The sequence below is a fragment of the Rhinolophus sinicus genome, linkage group LG13 (genome assembly GCF_036562045.2).
Source record: "Rhinolophus sinicus isolate RSC01 linkage group LG13, ASM3656204v1, whole genome shotgun sequence".
Classification (NCBI taxonomy): Eukaryota; Metazoa; Chordata; class Mammalia; order Chiroptera; family Rhinolophidae; genus Rhinolophus; species Rhinolophus sinicus.
This window is the reverse complement of record NC_133762.1, coordinates 9,105,644-9,132,553: the sequence shown is the minus strand read 5'-3', so window position 1 is coordinate 9,132,553 and position 26,910 is coordinate 9,105,644. Positions and strand designations below refer to the sequence as shown.

The 26,910-nt window shown below is 50.8% G+C and overlaps 1 protein-coding gene across 2 annotated transcripts in view; it reads left to right on the top strand.

Annotated features, from left to right (window-relative positions):
- Positions 1 to 26,910, top strand: part of SLCO3A1 (solute carrier organic anion transporter family member 3A1) — a 262,503-nt gene that overhangs the window by 185,268 nt on the left and 50,325 nt on the right. For both annotated transcript variants that reach the window (XM_019726695.2, XM_019726694.2), the window contains exons 3-5: positions 4,008 to 4,106; positions 12,530 to 12,793; positions 24,386 to 24,550. In XM_019726695.2, coding sequence (XP_019582254.1) covers positions 4,008 to 4,106; positions 12,530 to 12,793; positions 24,386 to 24,550 — 528 coding nt within the window. The remainder of the gene's footprint in view (positions 1 to 4,007; positions 4,107 to 12,529; positions 12,794 to 24,385; positions 24,551 to 26,910) is intronic.

Below are 26,910 nucleotides of genomic sequence, written 5' to 3'. Positions count from 1 at the left end.
TATTTATTATAAAATTATTCTAAAAAAACATATGAACATCACATATAGAGATACACTGGAAGGGAATATCTAAATGAATACCAGTGTTTTCCTCTGGGCGGTGAGAGAGGCTGTTTTGTGCCATCTCCCTTATAATCATCATAATAATTGCTAAAATCTTGAGCGCTTACTGTATGCCAGGCACTGTGGAAAGCACTTCGTGTGCATTCATTGCTGAAACCTCGAAACAACCTTGCGAGGTAGGTCCTATTATTATCTCCACTTTCAGGTGGAACCTGAGGCCCATTGAAGGTAAAGTAACTTCTCCAAGGTCACACAGCAAGGTCACAGGTGCTGGCCGCCTCTGGGGTCTGTGTTCTCGGTTACGATGCCTCTCCATCTTTGGTTTATTCTCAGATCGTTCTTCCATGAGCATGTGTTTCTTTTCAAATGATTTTGTTTTAAAAAGAGGTCTTATTTTTAAATTAAGCTATCTGGTCCCATCAATGCAAAAGCACATTGGAAGAAATAACGTGCAAGTGCAACAAAGCCCAAAAGGAAATATGAAAACTATGATATTTCTTTATGTGATTCTGTCTTTTCCTCATTCTCTAAACTAAGCATCTCTTGCCAAAGTAATCAAATGAAGCAGAAAAGAAAATCTGCTGTTGGAAATCCCAGCGAGAAGAGTAACTAACAGCTAATGGTTTTTTGGTGTTTTTTTTTTTGTTTGTTTGCTTGTTTTTGTTTTTTTGGGAGAAAGTCTGTGTTTCAGGAACTTTTCTGAAGCCTTTTTGGTGGGGGCTCTTGCCCTGCCCACTATACAGAGAAGCAAACTGAGGCCTAGGGAGCATTTGTGCCATATTGAGGCAGGTGTCCTTCCCCCCCAGCAACCCTCAGAAATACTAGCAGACTGGTCTCATTTCAAAGTGAGTAGGGCCGCTGGTAGAGATGCCTGGGTTTCTGGACACCGGTTTGGCTTTGCATGAAGTTTGTGCGTGCAGGTAGCAGCGGCCTTCACGCCTGTGTCCCGGCCCTGGTGGGCTGTTGGCATGGACTCCAGGCCTCACGTCGCATGCTGGCTTCTGTCCTTCACACGATGCAGTGCGTGCTGCCCTGGCCAGCCCACTGATGGGCTCTTCTTCTTGTCTATTAGGGAGCAATGCAGAGCAGGCCTCCAGGGGCCTGGCTGCAGAAGCCTGGGCGCCCTGAGAGGAGGAAAAGGGGGTACCCACAGCTTCTTCCCTTCCCCGGGTTCTTCTGTCACCCCGCCAAGCCATGGAGCATCAGCAGAAATGAACATTTGTGAGGGGCTTCATCTGTGCTGGGGTCACACGGGTCCTTACCTCTGCTGTCTTTTATTCCTCCGTGCAGCACCCTAAAATATGTCTTCTTAGCATCTCCACTTTTCAGAGGTGGAGCCAGTGTAGATGGGATGGACTTGCCCAGGCATGCCAGCTGGTAAATGGCGGTGCTGGATTCACCCCGGCCCTACCTTCCGGCAGGTGGGAGGGGCTCCCTGCTGCGTGCTTTGGTTTCTGGGGTGCCATCCATCACCCACCTGAAGGGCTTCTTCACCGTGAGGCTGGTGCGTGCGGTTGCCTGTGAATAGCAGGGGTTCGGGGTTGGGGGTTTGCCCTTTAACTTGGGCTAACGGGACCCAGTGCTGCAGAGGGGCACCAGGTCTGGCTGCCACCTGGAAGCCACACGCCATGGGGCAAGTGGCTTAATCTCTGTGGTCCTCAGTTCCTTCTTGGATAAAACTGGGAAGACAGCACCACCTCATGGCCTGTCAGGAGGAATCATGAGACAACATGTAAATCCCATAGCCCGCTCCCTGCCCGCATTCAGTGAGCACGCAGTAAGGGGCCAGTAGCCGTTTGTACATACAGACTTATGTGACACAGGCCCATGTACGTGAGAAACGTAAGTCATGTTCTGTGCAGAAAGTATGTCACAGACTGACAGATTGTTGTGAAACAAACATCCGTATGACTTACAAACAAACCAAATGCAGAACCAGCACCTAAGAACCCCACTTTCACCCCGCCCTGCCTTCTTCTAGATGGTAACTTCCTCGCTCTCTCCCCCACAGCAGTAACCACCATCCTGGTACTATGCATTTCTATACGATTTAATACACTTTCATTCATTCAGTGTGACACACTAATGATGTGTGTGTATCACATTCCACAAACACACACAAAATGTTTCTTAGTACTTTCATTAGTTATCATGTATCACTAATAATACTACAGTTAACTAATTTGTCCTGAGCCAGTAGATTCCAAATAAAAGTCTCCATTTGGATTTTCCAAACTCTTCTGGCTCTATGATTTTCCTTACAGTTTGACTACCTACTGGTGTATCACTAAATAGTTTAGTTTTACTGTTTTGAATTCTGGATAAGTGAGGTCACGCCAGTATGTATTCTTGCCTGTCTGTGTTCTTTTGCTTGGAATTACGTCCTTTAAAATACGTCCATCTTGTTGGTGCTTTGATATCTTTGCTTTATAGTAATCCCGTGGTATGGCGGTGTCACGCCTGGTTTCTCTATTCTCCAAAGGATGGGCATTGTTGTTTGCATGTGGGGATCTCACAGTGTTGACACATGAGCATTTTTGCATGTATCTCCCAATACCGGTTGGACTTTCTGCAGAGTATTACGTTGGAGTTAGAGTTGTGGGTCATTGGGTCATCTTCCGTTTTTCAGACACTGCCCAAGGTTTGCCAGCGGCTGTCCGATTTACACTCCTACCCCGTGTACATGAGTTCCAGATACCCCTCATCCTTGCCCCCCAAGTCAGTCAACCAGGAAGCCAGGGTTTTTGACTGTTTGGTTCCGTGCTGAATCCCCCTTCCTGAGAAGACTGCTTGGCACGCAGAAGGATCTCAATAAATGTTGATTGGATGGATGAATGTCTGAGTGTTTTCATGGGGACACCACGGGGAGAATTCAGGCTGAGTTCGTCCACCTTGCGAACAGACCAGAATTCCCCTCCGGCGGAGCCCAGATGCCCTAGGGTCGCAATCATCTCCTCCCTTGCTCTTCATGTGCCCTGTGGACCTGTTAGCATCCACCCTTCACGCTGGCTGCTTCACTTACCTGGACACGTGTGTGGATGTTCCCCATAGACGGCCAGCATCTTCAGGGAAAGGCCACTCACTCACTCTTGTTTTTACCCCCAGGAGCTGGAGAATAGTCAGTGCTTGGGAAATGTCTAGCGTAGTGAAATTTAGTTGGAAACTGTGCATTTTAATTTGAGCTCAATACTTTTCCAAAACGATCCAATTCTAGGTACTCTGTCCACCAGCTACTCACGCCTGTGCCTAGTTCCATCTTTGCAAGTGCTGTGGAAAAAAATAGCTGGAGTCCTGAAACTACTATTATAATCACAGCACATAGCAACCCCAAAATGCGGGGGGAAATGCAAAATTGAAATGAATAAATACCTAATTAAATGTTCTCAAGCATACCATTATGTCAGCTTTGTTACTTGCTAAATTTAATGCTGATAAACATTTCATTACATTTGAAAATAATTTGTGGCTTCAGTTTTTCTCACTTTACAAAATTCCTGAGTTTGCATAGTGAGTGCTGAGAAATCTTAGCCAACCGTAAATTAAATGAATTGCATAACGCCAAATAAGTGTAAAAACAAAATTATAAAAATTCCTTCACAAAATGTTTATGGCAGAAAAAAATGTTTAATGATAGACATGTCTGTATTTTAATGTTTGATATGATGTGGGATTGAGTCCTGTAAAAATAAGTGTACTTGGTGCCCACAAATATTTTAAAGCAACCTACCAAAATATTATAGAATTCCTGCGTAATACAAAATGTTTCAGTAGAGTTTCTAAAGAATTAGAAATACAAGCTTTCCCCCTCTCGGGTTTTTAAACTAATTCCCTTTATGTCATTTGTAGGATCAGACTATTCGTCCGATTGATGTAACATAATTTCCTTGACCTTTGAATGGCCTCTGTTTTTGTCATCTAATCTTTGTTTCATCTTCTTTTTTCAGGAATCCTGTTCACGATGCTGGTATTCGGACCAGCCTGTGGATTTATCCTGGGCTCTTTGTGTACCAAAATCTACGTGGATGCTGTCTTCATTGATACAAGTAAGGAATACCTCTCAATTTCTAGCCGCCGTCCACAAGCATTTCCTCCCTTGTAAGGAGCTGTCAGCCTGTGGGTTCGCAGACCTCCCTCTAAGCGGCAGCGTCCCCCTCTGTAGCTGCTGTCCCACCTGAGGTTAGAAGGGACGATCGTGAGGTGTTGATTCAGAGGGCCTAGACCCTCAACTCTGCATTCTGCCAGGGTCTACCTGGAGGCTGACTGACCCCCTATCCTTGATTTGACTCCTCAACTCTGTGTTTTCCTCTCCTGTAAATGAAGCGTAATGATAATTATCTCTGCCTTGCAGGGCTATGGTAAGAATTGAATGAGGATGGGTGTGGAAGTGCCTGCCGGATACACATGCTCACTGAGTGTTGGTCCATCGACCTATATGAGGACCCTACTTTCTAAACTAAAAGTTGGAGCATGTGTTCTGGGAGTGCAGGTGTACAAATGGGTCAAGGAGACAGAATATTTGGAAATCTTTCCTGTGTGGTGGCCTTTGGAAACACACCACATCTCAAAACCATTTCAATCAACTCTTCTTGTGTTCTTGGCAGAAAGAGCAGGTGTGTTTCTCACATTGCTCCAGACCTGCCCCTCCCACCCACCCACAATTCCGTAGCACACTTTGGTTGAACGGTGTGCTAATCAGGCTGGGCAAGGGCATGCGTGATAACAAATAATCCCCAAATCTGAGTGATTTTATACAACCAAAGTATATTTCTCGGTCACACTGCATGTCCAGTGCAGGTTGGTGGTGCTGGGGACAGTGAGACTTGGCTCGTCACTCACTCCAGGACCGTGGATCACAGAGGTGTCGTCTGACCCCAGTCTGCAGTTGCCACAGCAGGAAACCAGCCTGTGGCAGGTTGCACACTGGTTCTCAAAACCGCTCCTCAGAAATGACACACATTGTTTCTGCTCACATTTTAGTGGCCAGAGCAAGTCAGTGGTGTATCAGTTTTCTATTGCTGTATAACAAATGACCCCACATTTAGTGACTTAGGACAACAGTTATTATCTCGCGGCTTGTTTTTGTGAGTCTGGAATCCAGAAGCGGCTTAGCTGGGTGGTTCTGGCTCAGGGTCTGGCATGAGGCTACAATCAAGACGCAACCTGGTCTGTAGTCAGCCCAAAGCTCACCTGGAGGAAGATCCACTTTCAGGCTCCCTCCCTGGGGCCTCTCTACAGGGCCACCTCACCAGGGCTCCCCTGGAGTGAACAACCCAAGAGTGGGCGAGAGAGAGCACTTGCGAGAGAAGCCACAGTCCTTTTATAACCCAGTCTCACAAGTGACAGCTCATTGCTTCTGCTGCATCCTGTGTGTTAGAAGCAAGCCACTTGTTCTGGTCTAGACTCAACAGACAGGATCAGTACCCAAGGACGTGATGACCAAGGGGTTGGGGTTGTTGAAGACGATCTTAGACACTATCTACCATAGGTGGTCACAACTCAACCGTGTGCCCGGAAGAGGACGCTATGTTCCTGTGCAGTTAATGAAGTGGGTAGAGAAGCCATGTTTCCTTTCTCTCTGAAAACAGCGTGCAGGAAGCCATTCCAGCTTCTCCTTAATGCCAATCTATCATCGGGATCAATAAGGACTCCCAGCCCCTGCGTTCTCAATCTATCATCTCTTGACAGTGCTAAATTTACTAATTCACCCCAAAGAAATAATGCGGCTTTAAATCCAATCAAGTCACTTTGTGATTCACTCCATTAATCTCGCTGATATATTTACTTGTAGCTAATGATGTTACAAATTTCCAAGTGGAGGGGAAAAAAAAGAGTCAAACGCAGCCTTATTTATTTATTCTTTTAAAGTGCTGGGTCTGTCTGGGAGGTGATTGAACGCTGCTGCTGTTTTGTGGGTTGGCCCTGTCAGTCCTATTCCAAGCAGGATGAGGGTTAGAGAAACAGCACAAGAGGTGACTCAGCTGCCATCTTGCTTTTGTGGACAAAAACCAGCTTCTGCCACTTCACCAAGGTAGCACAAGGCAGGAATAGCAGAAGGGGGTTCAGAAGGGGCCGCATCCCAGTGTCACCTGGATGGAAAAGCCGCATGGCGAGGCTGCACATTTGCCCTCAGCATACCAGCCGTGGTTACTTTGACTCAAGGCCTGTGGATGATCAGAATCTTTGAACCAAAAAGAACCGCAGACATCGTTCTCTTCCAACTCTTTCATTTTGCAAATGTGGAAACTGAGGCCCAGAGAAGGACAGGGATGTCCCCAGTCTAAGGGACATATCTATATAAGCCCAGGCCTCCCGAGAAAGCGTGCGGGTATTTCCACTTCAAGAGTCCCCTGCACTAAGCTGCCTCCTCGGAATGAAACAGCATCTTTTCTCCGAGCCTGGAATGCCCCAGCAGTAGGTGGGTAGCTGGAGGTCCCCTCAGGGTGCCGCGCCTTTGCTCAGGTTGTTCCCTCAGCCAGAAGTGCTGCCCCACCCCCTTCTAGCCAACAGCTTTCCTCCGCCCGCAAGGCCCCGTGTGAAGCCATTTCCTCAGGGTCTCGGCTCATTAGCAGTTTGAGACTGGCCGACTCGCCGTGAGTAAGGCAGATGGGTGCGTTTCCATGCGTCCGGGCATCTGGCTGAAGGCAGCCTCCCCTCCCCCGCAAACCAGTTGACGGCGGGTCTGACCTGCTGTGTCTCTAAGACGCGGAAGGATGCCTTGTGAGTCCGTCTTTGTCTCCTTTCCGGAGGCGCCGGCGGGGCCGGTGCTGCTCTTCGCCAGTAGAGGGCAGGAGAATCTAACTTACTCTGTTAGGGAGCCGGCCGCAGAATCGGGAGTTGCCAGCAGTTTCTAACCTTGTGGCTGAAACTTGTTGTGAGCGGGCTGTATTTTGAGGAGGGTGTTCTCAGTTTTTTAGGGATGACTCTCCCCTATCTTTTCCTCACCTGCTAAGACAGAGCCTCTCTTAAGGACCGTCCATCCCAGGGGAGCGTGTCCTTAAGCATATAGGGGCCACGCACGCAGAGGGCCACATGCTTCTAGAAGCCCAGCTGAGAGCCAGGAGGGGGACCGGGAGAGCAGCGGCCTGGACTGTGGGGAGGGGGCCAGGCAGGTCCATGGAGGGGCCATCATGGGGCAGATGGAGGAGAGGGTGTGCCTTCCCGAGAACACACGTACAAAACACATGCAAACAAGACATAAGCAAAGCATTCAGTGGGGTTGGAAGGGAGAGACCAGTGAGGAAGGCCAGGCGACATCGAGTAGGTGAAGTGGGGTGCTGGGGAACGGGGTTGGAGGAACGGCCGGCTATGGGATGGAGAGACCCCAGGGGCAGCTCCCCGGGAGGGCTCCACTGGCGGCATTTACACACAGGGACTCTGCTGTTGCTGCTTTTCGTGTGTGTGTGGTCCCGGCGTGGCTCCCTTTGCCCTCTCTTCTTACGGATGCCGCCTCTGGCAGCCGGGGAAGGAACAATGGTGCCTCCAGAATTTCTTTCTTAGAATAGCTTTGTAAAACTGAGACCAGTCGAGAACAGGGCCTAGAACAAAGGAGGACGTGCTCGCAGAGCCCCCCAAAGCGTTGAAGTGACCAGCCTTAAGCTCGTGCGCTTGTCCGCGCTCAGCAAAGCTGTACCCCGGGGTTACTGCGTTTGGCCTTCAGATAAGAGTTCCCACTGGAACTCTTCTCCCCTTGACAGGTGAGGTGTCCCCAGGTGGTGATGAGCTCTGAGTTCCGGCACTGGAATCAGACCTCCATTTGAATCCCGACTGCACGCCTTACGAGCGTGTGCCCTGGGGACATTTCTCCTCAGGGCTCTGTGCGGCCCACTTAGCACAGGCCTGGCATGTGGTCGGCACACAGTAAAACCACGTGTGCTGAGGAACCCAGGAGGCGGACTCATGTCCACGGCTCGTAGGACTCCACCCCCAGACCTGCCTGGCCCCAAACTGAGCAGCTGGTGTCCCTGAATCGTCTCCGGGGATGAAGCCAGAAGGCCACCTTTCCTTGGGCAAAGGCCTCGCTGACGGGACCTCCCCTCACTCACCAGCACTTCCATACAGACGCGTCGGAAGGTGTGTACCAGCCAGCCCCGTAGCACTGTCGCTGTGTGGTGTTTGCAGCTAGAATACAGCCTGTCTGTCTCTTTGCTCCATGAATAACGTCCGCAAGCCGGGAGCCCCGACTCTGCCGCGGCAGGGCTGGCAGCTGTCGCCGGCATCCTGCTTATCAGACCCAGCCCAGTGGCTGGGATTCTGAGGGATCCACACCGCACTCCACCCTCAGCCCATTCCTGTCCCCGCTTTCTAATTAGGTCTGTAATGAGACTCTTGGAACACTTGGGTCCCCTAGCAAAAGTTTCACAAAATAGGTTAGGCAAGTAGGTAAATGGACTGAAAGGAAAAAAGAAAAAGAAGACTGCCCAGAGAGCCATAATACCGCTCACACATCACTGTGGCCCGAGAGTAAGAAGTTAACATCCCCCATTGGCTCTGGTCTGTCCTCTCAGACTCAGGTACCCTCCTGGGTGGGTTAGTGGGTTGGTTGGTTGGTTGGTTTCAAGCTGGTTCAACCCTAGTTCCAGTGATTTTTCTTTCAAACCCATAATGGTAATAATGGGCCTCGGAAATGGGAGGAAATCTCAGCTCCATATGTTTACATGACCTTCGACAGAGAGAGCAAACGGCCGCCAGAAGCTTAATCAGCCTACCCAGCAAAACCACAAAGACACTCTGAATGTCGGATTCCAAGCCATGCTCCAAGACATGGAAGGGTTAGAAAAATGGATCTGAGCCAAGATACCTGTGCGAAAACAGGACCACACCGGGCTAGCCTCATGGCAGGCAGACATTTCCATCGTGGTGACTCAGTGTGGCGCTCTCCTTGCTCCCCTGCTCCCGTGCCAGCGTCTTTCCTCAGCGCCTGGAATGACCGAAGGGTGGACAAGTGGCTGGAGGGAGCTCTGCTCACCCTCTCACAGTGCCCTGGAGATGCCAGGCCTGGGATACCGTCCCCACCCTGTTCTTCTCAGCATCTTTCTTCATCCGTGGTTCTCGTTCCATTGGCAGGTTGATGCATCTAAGTGAGTGAGACAGATTGGTGCTTTTCAGTTTATTCTGGGCATCCAACTGACAGAAGCCCTCGCCAGAAGGCTGGGACTGCAGTCTTTTTTTTTTTTTTTTTAACATCAAAACACTAACTAGAACCAGAGAAGACAAGAGGTTTTCACTCCTTACCCCCAAACTGTACCTAAAACAATACCCAGGCAGTTATCCCAAGCCTGCCTGGGACCACTATTCTTAAAGAACATGGATTTTTATTCCCTAAGCCTTTTGTAAAAGTCAGCGCAGGCTCGGTTCTGCTTCGGTAACAAACACCCCTAACAACTCAGTGACTTGGAAAACTAAAGGTTTATTTCTCGCACGTGCCATATGCCCAGTGCAGATCAGCGGGGACATTTTGCTCATTGCAGCCTCCTGGGTACCATCTTAGGAGGAATTCACATGTTTCCATGGTCAGGCAGGGCAAGAGCGTGGCCAGTGATGCATCAGCTCCTAAGTATCTACCTCCACACAAGCGACGTGACCCGTGTCCCCTGCTAGTCTCTTGGAAGCACTGTGGCACATGGACACACCAAACTTCACAGTGGGGGAGGTGTGGTCCTCTTTGTTCTCAGAAGAGGAGACCCAATGGCAGACATCAGTAACGTCCACCACACCGTTCTTTGCCAGCCAACACGGACAGCTCTCCTTCCATCCTGATGAGAGCTGAGCACGAGCAGGGAGATTCTCACCATAACTAGCCAAACGCCTCACAAAAAAAAATGACCATTCGCTGTGGGGATGCGTAGAGAAAGGAAGTGCCTGACACAAGATGTCTCTCAAACTGGGTTCAAGCATCAGTTGTGTTCCTAGAACCAATATCAGACTGAAACTCTGCTCACGAAGCTGACCCTGTCCTGAGAGCAACATGCACCAAAGCCCCCTGGTTTCTTCTCGGCGTGTTATTCCTCTCCCTGCCACAGGGCTCTGGGTATTTCAAATGGGGGGGGGGGGGAATCACCCACAATAATCAACTGTGGTTGTTCTAAGATCTCCAAAATCCTGCCCTCCACACGCCTGCCTGCAGACCCTTCCCCTCCCCTTGCCCAAGTGGCAGGCACACCCTGTCTTACAAACGGAGCAAGTGTCAGCTTTCCACCCCCACGCAAGTACCTACAGGGAGTGAGTGGACACACTCACATAAACAGCCACCACCCCCGTGGCAGCCTCTCTCCTTAGGATGTTTTCTCACACAGGAAGAGAGTCACTAACTTCCTCACTAAAATAGGCCCCTCCACGTGCTACTAATTTTATTCCCGCGAACAACTGCCAGGATTTCTCTCTCTACGGGCTCACATCTGCCAGCATTCAGTTCCTCTTTCCTGGTGCCCGCAGACAGCAGAGCTGCTTCTCACCATTCATCGCTCCACAGAGGGTGAAGAAAGCTGTGAATGAACGGTGAAAACATTCCTGCTCAGCGACCCCAGGCAATCTTACCTCCTTTTCTTATTTGCATAAAGATGCTTTCGAGATCACCTTGTGTTTTTCCATGCCATCCCCTTTTTCAGATATCTGTATCTTAAAATTCCCATTCATATAAATGTATGCCTAAAAGTGGAAATAATAAGAGCGCCTACTGTGTGCCGGGTGGGTCTTGCTCATTCCCTTATCCTTTCAAGCACTCTAGGTGGACGTCATCTTTATGTTGCAAATGATGGAGCTAAGGCTCAGAGAGGGCGGGGAACTTGCCCAGTGTCACATGCTAGTAAGTGGCAGAGCTGGGATTCCACACCGAACCCACCAAAGCTTACACGCCCTCCTCTCCAGCGTGCAGCTTCGCAAAAGCATCTGGTCCATTGTAGTGCCCTGGGTATTGCTCCTGGGTTGATGTCCAGGTCCCCAGCGGAGACCACCAATATCCCAAACGGCCACCTCCCAAAAGAGTTGGTTTATTACACAAAGCACAGGAATTAACCATCTACCTAAGGCCCTCGGGGAGCTGAAAACAAAGTCCAGACAACCGAGAGGGATCGCCAGTGTCCCAGAGTGGTCAAGGGCCTAGCTTCTGGCATGTGAATGCCTATGTTCCATCTTTGTGAACTTGGGCAAGGTCCTTCATTTATGAGCCTCGATTTCTCCATCGGTATAAAATGGGTAATACAAGAATCTACCTCGTAGGGTTGTGGGAAAGATTGACGGGAACATTTAAGAATGCACTCTGCAAAAGGCCCGACGCAGAGGAAGCCTTCAATACATGACAGCTGGCATTGTCGTCAGTGGGAGCTAAAGAGTCTTCAGGGAGAGCTTTTTCCAAGTGGTGGTCATCTGGTGTCTGTGGTCATGTTTCTGTCCATCCATCTGGTCCATGCCTGCAGCCCTGTTAGTTGTTAGCTCATAGGCTGGGGCCCAGGTCTCCAAGAATTTCCTTCCAGGCCCCAGGGATAGCGATTATTGTCAGAGAGACATTTCTCAGCAGCTCATCTGGGAGCACTGCTATGAGGCCATTGTAGAGAGAGGGGCAAACATCTACCAAGGGGTAAGCTGTAGTTTATGTCTTCATGACTTCCGCTCGCACATCAAAGAAATAACAGTACGAGACCGCCACACTGCGTGCGGACTACTTTTAAGCTTATAAGTGGGTTGCAAAGCTTTCCAGTGGAGGACTGGCCCCAAACCACAGGCCACCGCCTATCCACTCGCAGCGTGGAAGCAGAACCCTCACTGTAAATATTATGCTGACGTCGACGACGCGCTTGAATTCATGCCAGGCACTCTTCTGAGCACGTATGTCTGGAGTGGCTCATTTGGTCTCCCCAAAACTCGAGAAGGATTGTCAGCATCATCAGTGCTGTAGAGAGAAGTCAGCTGAGGCATAGAGCGTTCACATCACTGGCCTGAGGTCGCACGGCGACGCGTGAGCAGGATTTCAGGCACCCTGGCTCTTCTGCTCGGCGCTGCCCCTTAGGATCTGTGAATGCGATTTAATACAGGGCCTGGGGTATTGAATGGGATCCCAGATTAGCTGCTTTTTGGGGGTTACGAGTGAGTCTACATAATAGTGAAAATGTACCCTTCAACAATCCATGTTTCTGTTTCCTTGTGTTATTGTTAGCACACCTTGGCAGTTCTGCCAAGCCAGTCAGTTCCGGACTAAATTCAGAGGGTGTCTGGCTCCTCAGTGTTTTTGTTGAGACTGCTACAAGCACAAAACAGACAAGAAAATTAAGGCGGGAAGGCAGTCAAGTCTTCAGCTTTGGGAGAAACAGAGGCACCCATGGGGAGTGACAGGCTGCTTTGCCTGGCGTTCCGTGGCCCCCACCCCAGGCCCTTTGCGAGGCTGCCGGCCCATCTGTGCTGCTGACCGAAACACCTCAGCCAAACGCGGCCCCTCTGCATCCCTCCCGCTGACTCTGCTGCTTTCTCATTGTAGGTAACCTGGACATCACTCCGGACGACCCCCGCTGGATTGGAGCCTGGTGGGGCGGCTTTCTGCTCTGCGGTGCCTTACTCTTCTTCTCTTCCCTCTTGATGTTCGGGTTCCCACAGTCTCTGCCCCCGCACTCAGACCCCGCCATGGAGAGCGAGCAGGCCATGCTCCCCGAAAGAGAGTACGAGAGACCCAAGCCCAGCAACGGAGTCCTGCGACACCCCCTGGAGCCAGACAGCAGTGCCTCCTGCTTCCAGCAGCTGAGAGGTAAAGGCGCCGCGTCTGTGCGTAGCCAGAGTAATGGGGTGACGGACGGCGGTGGGGGAAGGGTAGCACTAGGCCTGGGTGCTGGGGACTTGAGGCAGAGTCTACTTGTTTTGCATGACTTGCTTCTCCAGGCCCGCGTGTGACTTATTTCTGAGAAGCCGGTGACCTCATTTGCTTAAATAAAAGTTTAATGAAGGGGCAGCAGACTAATGCCCCTAGCAGAGGCCCCCGTGGCTAGCATAGCACCTGATGTATAAGAAATATAAATGTTTGCAGAAGCGAGAACGTGAAAGAGGGAAGGAGGATGCTAGACATTTCATGGAACGCTCTGGAACTCTTTCAGGCCACTTATAAGCCCATTGAAGCAGTAAAGGACTTTTGAAGTTAACGTCCTTTGCCTGATACAGGCATTCTTAAAAAGCCACTTCCAACATGCGTTTCTTTAGATTTACTCTGTCCTTTCATCCCCTCCATGAAAGATGAGAGATGTGTTCCTCTGGAAAGAAATATTAGCTCAGTCTTAATAACAAAGTCACACTTTAGAATGCCGCAAAGTGCTCACAGTCATTTTTTAAAGGAAAAGAAAAATTCATCTTTTCTGACAAAATGGTGAAGTACAGTGATGCAGAATGAGAATGAGACGCACGCACACACACATACACACACGCACACACACACGCATGCACTTCCACGTCTGGCACATTTGGTCTCTTAGAGGCGAGGAACATGACAGCGTAGCATCAGAAGCTCCTTTGTGTCTGTAACCACACACACACACACACCCCACTCTCTCACACTGTGAGGTGTGCACAGTACTCCTGAGTTCACAGGACCCCTGAATTCAGGTCCCCTGAAGACCCTGCTGCGTTTTAGAAGTGAGCAGGAGCGAGGTCTTCCTGCGTTCCAAAGACTTTGGCACATTGTGTCCTCTTCGGTTGTTTTTGCTTGGACCCCCAGGAAGATGTGCTTAGTAAAAGAGGCCCCCCCAAATCAGGCCCACTTCGGGAGCCCCCTGGTGGCCAGAGGGGGAATGCCTGCTGCTCCCCTAACAGCGCTGCCAGCCGCCCTGCGGCCCAGTAAGCAGATGCCCAGGAGTAAGTGGGGCCGGCATGAGAGCGGGCCTTGTGAGGGGTCACTGTGGCCCTGGGTCGGGGACCGTCTTTCTAGGTCTCTCCTCATCCCGCTGGATGGCCCTGTCTTTGTGGCTCTGATTACAAGAGCTGCACCCGTAGTCTCTCGTCTTTCATCTCAGGGCATACAAAGATGAAAAAGACGCAATCGTGGCATCAGAGAGCTCTCCATCCAGTGTAGGGACAGACCAGCCCAGCGGTGAGCAGCACGGAAATGCAGGGGCAGGCAGAGAAGAGCCCACCTCTTGGGTCCGAGGTGTAGGTGAGAGATGTCACAGCCTCAGGATTCTTGGGTTATGATTCAGTTGCCTGTGAACTCCTTTGTTTCATTCAGTCAGTATTTGCTGACACCTTACTGACCTCTCTAGAGGCACAGCAGTGACTGAGGCAGCTTGTATCATTTTTCCACGGGAGACAGGGTTCTTGCCACATGGACATTTCCACCAAGCACACCCTGCAATGCTCCCTGCTGTTCCCAGACACCTCATCCACATTGCAGCCACGAAAGCCTGCTGGTGTCCCTGCAGCATGTCAGCTACCCGTCCGTGGGTGCCGATAAGCTGGGCAGCGTGGCACAGAGCAGAGGAATTAACATTGCTCTAAGAATCTATATGTTGCGGTTTCTCATCTGTTTCATTTGAACTCACAAACAGGTTTCCTCTTCAGCCATCAATCTGCATCCCTGCCATGCCATCCACATAGAGTCCCCTGAGGAGGGCTGGCATTGCCCCGAGAGCACCCTCTCTGTCCCTCTCCCTGCTGGGACCGAGGTGGTCTCCCCCACTCCTGGCAGAGTGTACTAGAACTCCGGCTGCCAGCTACTAGCACAAATGGGCCCTAAAACAATGGGTCTTCTTGTCGGGGCTGCGTCCTAGAAGGCAGGGAAGGACCGACCCACTGCGAGCGTTGTGGGCGCGTCCTGACCCTCTGATGGGCTTTCAAGCTGGATGAGTGTAACCACGCCAGCCAGTTGAAAATCTGAAGGCAGAGCCCTGCCTTTGATCATTGAGAGAGCAGAGCCATCAGAAGCTGAGCACACCTGTCTCTGTGCTTCCTGCTGACTGCCAAGTGGCCTCTTCCTGTCCCAGAAAATGTAGCTGCACTTGGGGATGTTGGGGGCAGCGGATAGCCGAGCCGGTGGGGCAGCGGGTGGGGCTTCAGGCTCAGACTTAAAGCCCAGCCTCCACGTGTAGAGGGTGGTTTATGACTCCAAAGCACTAGGCTCCCCAGTCCGCCTGATGAGGTGTGTGTTACTAACCTCCGTGCCACCCATCGGGACAGCTGGGCCTGCACCCACATCCCCGGACTCTGAGCTCGTCCCACTGTTTTCTACAAGGATTCACTCAACTGTTAATGAACTGACTGAAGAGGAAAAAGGGAATCAGCCTGAGGCTGATGGAAGGAAAGCCCTTCCCCTCGGCGACTTTCTGCCACCTGCTCCTTTTCCGAAGGAGGAAATGCTGAGGGCCTGTGCTTTTAGGGGAGATGAAATCTGCCTGGGCTGATACCTTCTCCACCCGACCCCCCTTCCACCGCCCAAAATGCCACCATCACCAGGTTCTGCCCATCTTATCGCCTGCATCTCTCTCCAGCCTACTCTTGGTATCATGCACCAGTCTGCCCTGACCCCTGTGGTCTGTTATCCACACGATGGTGGTTTCAGGATGCGCAGGATCCCATCGCCACCTCCTGGGTAAAGTGATCGAGGCAGAGCCCGTCCCGTGGTGGCCCAGCCCTGTGACACTCTGTCCCTCCAGCCTCTTCTCTCCCCACTGCCACCATGCCCTGTTCCCTCCACGCCACCTCCCTTTGCCGGCCTCCTCTCAGTCCTCTATCCCCCGGGCTCTCTTCCTCCCAGGACTTTGCACGGCCCGTTCCCTGCAGTGGAATTCTGATCCCATCTCCAGGCATCGGCTCACACATTGTTCCCCAAGGATATTTTCCTGCCCTCCTGAGCGTCCCCTCCAAGGCATGTTGCTCACCGTGTCACAGTCGTGATGTTTGTTACCTTCCTGTGGGTGACTATCCAGTTAATCTATAAGCTCCACAAGGGCAGGGTCTGCACCTGTTTGGCCCTTGTACGGAGGTCTCAGCACATCTTTGATAAATGGAGGGATCCAAGGCTCACTGGACACACACGGCCACCCCAGCACAGTCTGCTGCTTTCCTTAGAGCTGTCCTCACCCCCAACTCCCTTTCAGGGTTTTGGCCTGTGTTTGACCCACCCAGGGACACAGGCTTAGCAGGAGCGCCACCTGTTTGGAGTGCCAGGGCTGGCCCATAGGTGACCCACGTGTGGCGAGGGTCTGCTCCGGGCACCTGGCCGCTGAGTCAGAGGGTCGCCGGCCCAGCTGCTCAGGTGACTTGTTCTCATGACTGGGCTGCGTGTCTTTACGTGCCCATCGTCCTGGCAGGTGTTGTGGGCCTTGGCCAGGCGCACACCCACCCTCACTGCTCTGCCCCCCACGTGGTTGGCCTGGCCGGGGACCCCGCTCACGCCTCTGGCTTCTGCATTGCTGTCCACCCTCAGCCAGCCAGCAGTTGGTTTCTGCTGCATTTCCCTTAATTAGGGGCCTGTGCCTTTCAGCACTGGCGATCTGGGAGTTCTTATTCTCAGGCTGAACCGCTGCGTTTTTATCTTGCGATATGTTTTCAGAACTCTGCTTTCTCCTCGTGTGGGATTTCCCGTTGAAATCTTCTTTCTTGGTTCTACGGCCAAGGAAACCATCTGTCCTCGCAAACACTAGGAATCCTATGCCAGGCGGTGGTTCAGATGCTGGCGTGTCTGTTACGGGAGTCGTTAGGTTCCCAGGGACCAGACCGGCCAGTGGCTTCGTGGTGTTTTCACCAGTGTTGATGGAGGACGTGCTGGGGGGTTATGTCCACGCATCAGCCTCAGCTCCTCTTCTCAATCTATTGCAGCAAAGCACCTGACATAACACGTGTGAGGGCAGCAAGCACACTGCCTGGCTCACTGTGATACCCCTCGAGGATTTTTCAACTGAAGGAAGGCAGGAAATAGCTAGAAGGCAGCACTTCCCATGTGGGTTCTTTAGAACACAAGTGCTCTGAGATGCTCGGGGAAAAAACCAAACCACAACAGGGTTGGAGGTGAAGGGCGGCGGTGCTTACAGAACCAAGTAAGTTTGGGGAAATGTCTTTCTGCTGTCGGGCCCTCATGGAGAGCCATACATTATATTCGACTATTAAAGGCTCTAAAGAGACTTTGTTTTACTCCACGAGCTACAGAACGCTTGTTCATGTTAACTCCAGGCACTTGTGAAATGTTGCTAGAATGCGGTGATCACAGGAGCCTCAAAGGGATGTGCTGAATCCACGAGGGAGGGTTTGAAGACAGGATGTAGTGTTTTGTCCCGATCTGGAGAGACGAGCAGATGCGCACAGGTGGGAGGAGGAGGAAGGCTTCCAGGCTGGGAGGCAGGTGTGAGCAGAGGCAGGGGGCAGACATGCCCGAGACGTGGGTGGGGCAGAGACCTCAGGTTTGGGGAATCGGATTTCTAAAGGTCATGGTGAAGGCAGGCTGGTGTCAGCCCTCGCAGCCAGCAGACTTCATGGCATTCGAGGCTGCCTACGGAGGCTTCGGTAAAAGTGATGAAGGAATTACTGAGGCCCTTCAAACGCATCTGGAGTTTTCCTTACGACCCCTTGTTTCCCAGCCTGGGGTTTGAGTCAGCGTCACCTGTACGCTTTCTTGAGACGCACGCATGCGTGGGCTGGACGCACCCCTAGAAATTCTGATTCCATGATTCTGGGGGACGGTGCCAGGCATCTGAATGTCTTTATTAGAATCACGGGTGATTCTAAGTGAGCTCCCAGTTGTCAACAAATGCCACAGGTGGTGGGGTCCTTCGGTGAGTTTCCATTAGGGGCTAACTCATCAGAGCTGGTCTTCCAGAAGTGGCGTCTAACATAAAAGGAAGGGGAGACCCACTCACGAAACCAGCTGGGGACACTCTGGGATGTGACCCTCTGGGAGGCTCACCAGTGACATCAGCGTATTGAAGCTGCTGTGAACCCAGAGCTTCAGGGACGAGCAGTAGGAAGCCTGGGCTTAGAGACGGGTGTTCATGTCCACTTGGTGGTTTTTGTTTTGTTTTGTTTTCATTGGTTTCAGCTGTACAAAACCATGTACTAGGTAGACACGTACACCCCTCACAAAGTGATAACCCCCCTCCCCCAATCTACTACCCCTCAGACATCGTGTGTAGCTGTTACAGTTCCGCTGACTCTATTCCCTGTGCTGCGCCCCACATCCCGTGACTACAGATACGTGAAATTATAGCTGACATTCAGTATTATCCGGCTTCAGCTTCAGGTGTACAGTGCAGTGGTCAGGCACCTGCACCGTCCCCGAAGTGGTGTCTCCATCGGATACCCAAGTGTTATAAAGATTTTGTAGGGTACACGATTGACGTGGTGTTTTCCCTCACCGTTTCTTTTCTGAACATCGCCCCATCCTCTTTCCACACCTTCCGGGAGTGACTTCTATCGTGAGCGTTCTCGTCAAGGCTAAATGCTGTCAGCCCTGCCAGCATGCTCCCGGAGAAGGTTCTTAGGGTTCTTAGGAGAAGGTTCAAAGTGGCAGTGGGCTTACAGAAGCCTTTTGGTTTCCTTAGTCATTTTCTGTCTGCTGCCTCTGACGTAGGAAGATTTCCGTCTGAATGAAGGCTCGCTGCTTCCCAGGCTCCGTTCTCCGTCTCTGCTGTCCTGTGTGTCTGACTCCACACTCCTGAGGGAGGGAAGTGACTGGGGTGACACCAATTTAGAGCTGCACCCTACCTCTGGGGACACTGGGTCCTTGCTGTAAACTGGTTGACGGGTCGCCGTACTATGACTTTTTTCCGGGGCTTTCTTGGTGGGGTTACAAAGGGCAGGTGGTTTCAAAATTATTGGTAGAATTGATCGGCTCTGGGTTTCCTGGCTGCTGCACACCCACCTGAAACCCGGGCTTCAGTCTAAACACTCGTTTCCTGCGCTGGCACCTTATTGATTCACTGAGAGCACAACCATCTCTACATAGCAAGTCCCCGAATGACATCATTGCATTACAACGACGGTGAGATACCATGGGAACTTAGCCCTTGTGTATATCAATTCACCTGTGGGAGAATTGGGTTTGCATGTGTCGTTTCGCTGAAGTCGCAGGACTTACCAAAGTCATTAAGTGCGGACTTACTGTACAAGGGCTGTGTTCCCTCCCGCCTGTTACCTCACCACGGACGGGCCAACAGAAGCCTGTTATCCAAAGCTGACAGTGACAGGGAACCAGGAAGCTCCCCTGGGCCCTCCTCAGCCTGGGTGGGGGGGCGGGGACAGGCTCATCTGCAGCAACAAGGTCACAGCGGGCCCCAGGAGCCCGGGGCTGCCAGCCTGGGCCCAGCGCGTAGTAGGCACTTGCTTCTGGAAGACTCCCAAGGACCAGCCCCCCCCCTCCCCAGACTTCCCCTCACCCCTGCCCCAAGGGAATGGTTTAGGCTCCTCTGGAATCAGTGATGGAAATGTGCCTATTGGCTAATAATTCCCACTTCCATCATGGCCCGTGGACCTGTGGAACATCACCAGTGGCGTGTCATACGCTGCTGTCTGTTCTCACAGATAATGTTTCCTGAGAGACTCTGCCAGTGACCTTGACGTCTTCGCTATTCCTTCCTGCGTTTGGGATTCTCTGACCCACCCTACACTTGTAACGATCTGCTCTCAGGCACTGTGCCACGTGTGGGACTGGGGCCGCTCCATCCTGCTCTCGGGTGTCTCATCAAGTGGGGAGCCAGGAGGACCCAGGCGAGGGTGTCTGGTGGGGCACGTGGGATCCCTGGGCACGTGGGAGCCACTGGGGGGGCTGCTGAACACTTGGACTCACTCTGCTTGTCTTCACGCTTCTGCCTCCGTTGTGGTTTTCCACGTCCTCATGATTTCTTCCTTCCTCTCGCCTTTGTTTTTGGTCATGACCCGAAGGCTGAACCCAGCTCCTTCCACCTCTCTCTTCTCTTCTGCTCCTGAGTCGCGGGTATTGGAAGTGCTTTATGGTGACTCACTTTGCAGAAAAATTACATTTTTCTGTTGATTCGAGATTCAAGCCTCCCACCCTGAAGCTTAAAGATTTAGTGGCGGGCTCTGGAGTGCAGGCAGACCTGAGTTCAAAGCCGCCTCTCAGTCTGGCATTCTGCCTCTCAAGGAAACCTTGCTTTCCTTATGTCTAAAATGGGAATGATCAGACCGTCCCCAGTTGTAATAGTTGTGACTTAAACGAAAACTCTTAACACAGTCAGTGCCCATCGAACACTGCCCAGCAAACACTAGCTGTCCTGTGCCCTTCTTGGGAGCATTAACCATGATATATTCACAGCAATATTATTCAAGAAAATGAAGTCAAGGTCAGTTTCAGTAGACGGACTAAAGCCTTGAGTCGAGTGGGGTGTGCCAGCCCACGGTCAGCACTGCCCCTGACACCTCCAACTCCCAGGAAGGACGAGGACTCGTGCCCCTGACCTGCTGTACGGCCTCTGCAGGAAGGACATGTCTTTGGACAGCAATGGCCCCAGGCAATCCGCTCCCGCCACAGTCTCTTCCCTCCTCTGCATCCTGCCCACGTCTGCTCCCACTTCCGCGTTCCCACAGCAAGCCTGGTGTCCTCACAGCCCCAGGGCTCCCTCCCTACCGTAGCCCTACTTCTGGCCATTGCTCTTATTCTTATCGAGCTCTCACCTGTGTGCCACAGGCACTCGGCTACGTGGTTCTCATACACAGGTCCCATGTCCCCTTCCGTGCACACTGCTCCGGTCACACGCCCGCTCAGGCCTGAAGCCAGAATTCAAATCCCAGGCTCCTTAAGACCAAGTTCTGAGCCATTATTTTACAGAGCCTCACTCCATGAAACGTCTTGTGTGTACGGAGCTCCTCCCCTTTAGATTCTGCACTCCTTGAATGTCCCTCTCTCTTCTCGTCCTTTCCTCCTCCGGAAAACATGGACTCAGGCCCTGAGTCCTGCCAGATCTGGTCATTTTCCACAGCCCCAGTGGGGATTTTTATTCTTCTTATCCTAAGAATTGAGCTGCACCTTTGGTTACTAGCAGTGGCCTGTGCATTTGGTCTTCAGACCAAGAACAGCCCCTCTCAGAGCCCAGACCAGAGCAGGACACTGGTTACAAGCATGAGGTGTGGCCTCAGGGGCCAGAGGTAGGTTTCTTCCATGCTCCCCTAAGCCTGGGACCACTCTGTGCCTCAGTTACCTCATCTGGAGTATTTTAATCATCCCAAGATCTCAGGTTTGCTGTGGGGATTCCAGGCGTTGCTGTGTAAGCAGTTAGAATGGTACTTGGCTGTGCTCTGTCAATGTCCGTCCTCAAGCCCATCCCAAATCTGCCATTCTCCCTCCTGGAGGACGTGTTCTGACAAGTCTCAGTCCCCCCGAGTATCTTCCGAAGATACGTGGTAGAAAAAAACTTGTTTTCCCTAGAAACCTGTCCCCTGCCGCTGTTCCCAATTTTGTGCCTTTCTGCTGGTGACAGCACCGTGCTCCCAAGGAGAGAGAGGTGAAAAGGTTTCCCCAGCTGGTGAGCCTGCGTGATGCCAGGCAGCCTGCGTCCCACCCCAGCGCCCAGCTCCTGAGGTGAAGTCAGCAGGGGAGACCATAGACGTTCAGTGGCCCGCTGTGGTTCACCATTCCCTGTGTGTCTGGGCCATGGACTGAATCCATTTGAATGAAAAAGCTTAAAACTCCAAGATAGCCCTAGGATCAAGCCAATTAACAGCCCTTTTCAAATTGGGGCTTTGGAGGGCTGGAGGCACCTTTGAAAAGGAATCTTCTTTTCAGAGTGCTACAAGTCACTGCAATAAAACCCAGAACCTGGGAGGGAAATCGCTGAACACAAGAGGGAAGCTGTCATTTCTGGAGGCAGATCGGCATGGGAGAGGCAAAAAAGAATATTCTTCATGCAAATAAGGCCCACTGAGGCTTCCCTGAGCCTTCAGTCAAATGATCCTCAAAGTTAATGATTTTCACATCTAATTCAAGGTGAAATTAGTCAGTAGATATTAAGACAAAAGAAGGCAGGTGCCCATCTCGACAAGGAGTCCTTCCCACCGAAGTGGAATTATCTCTGAAATAATTAAAATGCTTGCTGAAGTATGAAAACACCGCATTAACGGAAGTCGCCTTTGTTGAGACGTGCCCTCACCCACCTCCGGGAAAACCATCATGCCCGTGATCAAGGACAACAAGGAGATGCAAAGGCCACACGGACGACGTGATCCATCTCATCCCCGCATTCACATCATTTCAGAGCCAGAGGCTAAGTTCCGGGTCAGAGGACACCCCTCAGCAAGTGTGGCTGTGGCGCCTTCGTCTTTCCTGGTCTGCACTCCCACGAAGCCAACAGAAGCGGGGTGGCAGGGCATCGTTTTCCTGGAAGGTCCCCAGCCTGCCTATTGATGTGTTGGCAGTCTTTCCAGAGTTTAAATAACTTAATTCGCGAAGAGCACAGTGACTGAACAAAAGTGTTATTCTCTGCCAGAACATAAACAGCCGTTTTCAAGGAGGTGCTGTGGTCACCGGCTGTGACCCCTCCCTTTCCCTCTCCAGTGTGCAGCTTAGCGTTTCGTGACATCGTCAAGCAGTCCCTTCTCAGCGGTCCATCCCACCATCGCAGTGTCACCCACCCTCCAGCAAATCAGCCTTTGCTCATTAGCAGTGATTTAAGAGGAGGGTGTCTTCCCATCCAGGGGACCTTTGTGCGTGAAGACAGAGCCTTACCTCATTACCTTCTGTGGGTGCCCAGTTTATTCATCTGCTGTATTTTTTACACAATCCACATCTTTAAACATTACGCGATCAGTGTTCCTCTAAATATTTATACACCACTTAAAAAAGGAATGTGTACTCAAAAAAAAATAAACAAAAGTCCCAACATTTAAACGTAGATTTTTAAGTGTAAACACCTGTAGACATTTGAAATGACATTTCTGAAAACAGCTTATCATAAATGTTTGAAACCCTGAAAAAAATAAACACATAAAGGCCAGTACACTTGCAGGGTATAAATGTCTGAAAACCATGGATTTAAAGTTGTTTCCTGACCACCTTTATTCTTATTCACACCTTCTTTAAAGCGTGTTTCATTTATTTTCTCTTTGTTTGTTGGTGGCGTGTACTTACTTACCCAAGAGTTGCCTTCTTAAGGTTTTAGTAATTTTCAAGGAACCACCGCAGAACCGCGGGGGCCGCCCGCTTGGCTCTCTGTCTCCCTGGTTCTTAGTTGGGATGTAGGGTTGAGTTGCTTAACCCACTGTGACTCCCCACCTCATCATCTGGCTGACGCCATTCTCACAACTACGCTTCTTTCATTATGTCAGAGGGCCCTACGTCCCTCTCTTTCATATAGATTTTTCTTTTTTGAAACTTGGCATCTTTCCCCAAAATGATAAATTTTAAGTTTTGTGTATCTGCCAGTCCCTGAGCCATTGTTCTGTCATTCTGATTTATTGAGCTTATCTGTGAACATTATTAAAAACTTAGGTGTCCTCTATTATGATGGTATTCTAATTAGTTGGGCCATTGAGAGGTTTCATCTCCTAGGAGATGAGATTGAGCCTGTGTAATTAGCTCTCTTCTTTAGGACAACTGGCTAATTCATCACCTTGGAATACAGGGCTAGGCTCCCTGCCACCTGTTTCTCTGTGACCACGGCACCGCTGGGGTTTTCCTAGACTTGGTATAGTACTGGCTTCGTCGGGGACTAAATTTTATCTTTTCCTTTTATGCAGGTGACAACCAGTACGTACACCATATGCGAAATAGGCCACGTTATTAGGATTATAGCAGGATAGAGTTACCCTGAGTTTAGTCACGGGCCTGCTGCTTTTACGAATGTTTCTCATCTGCCCTTACCCCCATTATTTACATAAGACTTCTCTATAAACAGCTTTAAATCTACTTATTTTAACCTAGCGTCATCGTGAGCTATGGTAGCCATAAAACCCCACACCTGATGTCTCAGCTGTATTTCAGTGAACTTTTCTGTAAGCTCCCATTAAAATAGTGGCGTGAGTATTGAAATGATGGGGTCCTCCCGGTATCCCCAGGGCCCCCTTCATACTTCCAGCATATAAGTAATTGTTATGTTTTCCTTTTTGAGAAAAACCCCAAATTCTTTTTTTTTTAATGGAAATAGGTTGTGATTGCTTATAAAATATTTTAGTGTTTGCAGGCAACTGTAAGACAAGGCATAGTCTACTCTCTTCTATTTCAGTACTTGTCAGTTTCATTAGCAAAAGTCAGCACATACATTGAAGCCCGCGCTTTTCAGTTTCGGGTGCCTTACAGGTTGTAGCAGGTTTTGGCCTGAACGACTGGGTGACGGCTAATGCTGTTGGGGCGTTGGGGGCAGAAGGCCTGGGAGTGCAGTGGGTGTGACCATGGCCCTCTGCTTCGCTCTCCCTGCAGTGATCCCCAAGGTCACCAAGCACCTGCTCTCCAACCCTGTGTTCACGTGCATCATCCTGGCCGCCTGCATGGAGATCGCAGTGGTGGCCGGCTTCGCTGCCTTCCTGGGGAAGTACCTGGAGCAGCAGTTTAACCTCACCACCTCCTCTGCCAACCAGCTGCTCGGTGAGTCTGTGCCTCAGTCCCCCGGGCGGGTGGAGGGAGGCCCTTCCTGCTTGTGACAATTACTGTTAGAACTTACCAGGACCCACACTCGGCTGCTCCTCCAGCAGCGCCACCCATGGGGCCCGTGGGCAGAAGAGCTTCAGAGCACACCCTCCAGGTAGGATGAGGCCGCCTGAGCAATGGCTAAAAGTGCGTGATAAAGAACTACACTATAAAATGTAGGCAGGGAGCATTGTGACAGGGCAGGAAGTCGACAGATGGGTGTGCATTGGAGGATTTGGAAGAAGACAGGGTGAAGAAAGAGGGAAATCAAATGCATCTTGAAAGGTTAGCAGGCTTTGGTCAGGTGTGAATATTCCTGTAGCACGAAACCCATCGTCAGCAGACAAGGAACTTGCAGGCCGGCCGCTCCCTGTCCGTCCCCAAGCCCTTGGCAGGCAGAATGAATGAATCATGACACTCCTCCTCCCTCCCCAAGCTCAAGCGTGGTCTTGCCGTCCTTCTCAATCATAGACGACAGGCACCTGTTCCCCATTATTTGGAGCTGGCATGCTAAAGGAAACCGATCTGCCCTCAGGAGAAGCAGTCTGACTTACGAGGTCTGACAGTTAAGTTCAGGAACTTGTTGCAACGATGTTGCTAACCTTTTTTGATATCAGAGGGATTATTCATTATGAATTTGTACCAACTGGATGAACAGTTAGCCAAGTTTACTATTTGGAAGAGCTGAAAAGTCTGCGTGAAAAAGTTAGACGACCTGAACTTTTCGCCAACAATTCATGGCTCTTGCATCATGACAATGCACCAGCTCACACGGCACTGTCTGTGAGGGAGTTTTTAGCCAGGAAACAAATAACTGTATTGGAACACCCTCCCTGCTCACCCATCTGGCCCCCAGTGACTTCTTTCTTTACCCGAAGGTAAAGGAAATATTCAAAGGAAGACATTTTGATGACATTCAGAACATCAAGGGTAATATGACAGCTCTGATGGCCATTCCAGAAAGAGTTCCAAAATTACTTTGAAGGGTGGACTAGGCACTGGCATCGATGCATATCTTCCCAAGGGGAGTACAGTGGTACCTTGGTTTTCAAAAATAATCTGTTCCAGAAAACCGTCGGAGTTCTGAAATGTTCAAAAACCGAGGTGCGGTTTCCCCATAGAAAGTAATGCAAAATGGATTAATCTGTTCCAGACTTTTAAAATCAACCCCTAAAACTGAAAATTTAGCATGAATTTTACTATCTCATGATACCATAGATCCATAAAATTTACAGCATTTGTAAACCAAAATGTACGTCAACAGAAACTTTCGAAAACCGAGGTACCTGTGTATTTCAAAGGTGACCGTAGTGACATTCAGCAATGAGGGATGGAGCACTTTGTCTAGGATGAGTTCGCAAACTTAAGTGTCTAACCTCGTATACGGGTGACAAATGTAGTCTCACAGCTCGTGATGGACAGGGACGAGTCAAGAATAACTCCCGGGTTTCTGGCTGGACACGTGGAAACAGCAGAGAAGAGTCAGATGTGTGGGGAGATGATTTGCTCAGATGCGAGTAGCCGTCTCTGTGTGATGGTCCTGGCCGTGCTGAAGGGCTGGAGGAGATCCCGCTCCGTACGGCAGGCTCAGCTACACCAGTGTGTGGATGGTCATTGAAGCTTGGGGATGCAGTTTACTTAGGGAAACTGTGTAGAATATGAAAAGAAGGGGTGAAACACCAGCGGTGAGGAGATGGAGGAGGCCGTAGAGAAGTTCAGGCAGCCGCAACCTGTGTCAGGGCTGTGTCCGTGAAGTGGGAGCAGGGGCCCCATACCGCGGTGTGGGGAACAGCTCTCCAGAGGGAAGGAATAGACAGTGACCGCAGGACACTTTCCCGAAGCGCAGCTGCGGAGGAAGGAGGGAGGCAGGGCCCGTAGTGTGGTGGGAGTCGCGGGAGAGGCGTGGCGATGGCGGGGTTGCTAGGAAGCAGCGGCTGCTGTCACAGGACAGACTTGGGCAGGTTTCCGAGCAGAGGGAAAAGAGCCAGCAGAAGGTGGTTGGCAGAAAAGAGAGGGAATGTGGGTAGACAGCCCCTGACAGAAGAGCTCACCTGTTCTGAAAATGCAGAGAAAGAGAGAGACGTGAGGGTGGCCACTGGAATGTGACACGTCCAGCGGGGAATTTGAGAGACCTCCAGCCCCAGGGATTCCCTATCAGGCAGGAGTCAGGTGTCTGCTGAGAAGACGGGCCATCGTGATGGCTTCTGATCATCTCCTTTAACGCCTCCTGTTACATCACAAAATGGCCAATAAACAAATGAAAAGCTGCGGACCCATCAGGCGTCATCAGGAAAATGTATGTTCAAACCACAATGAGA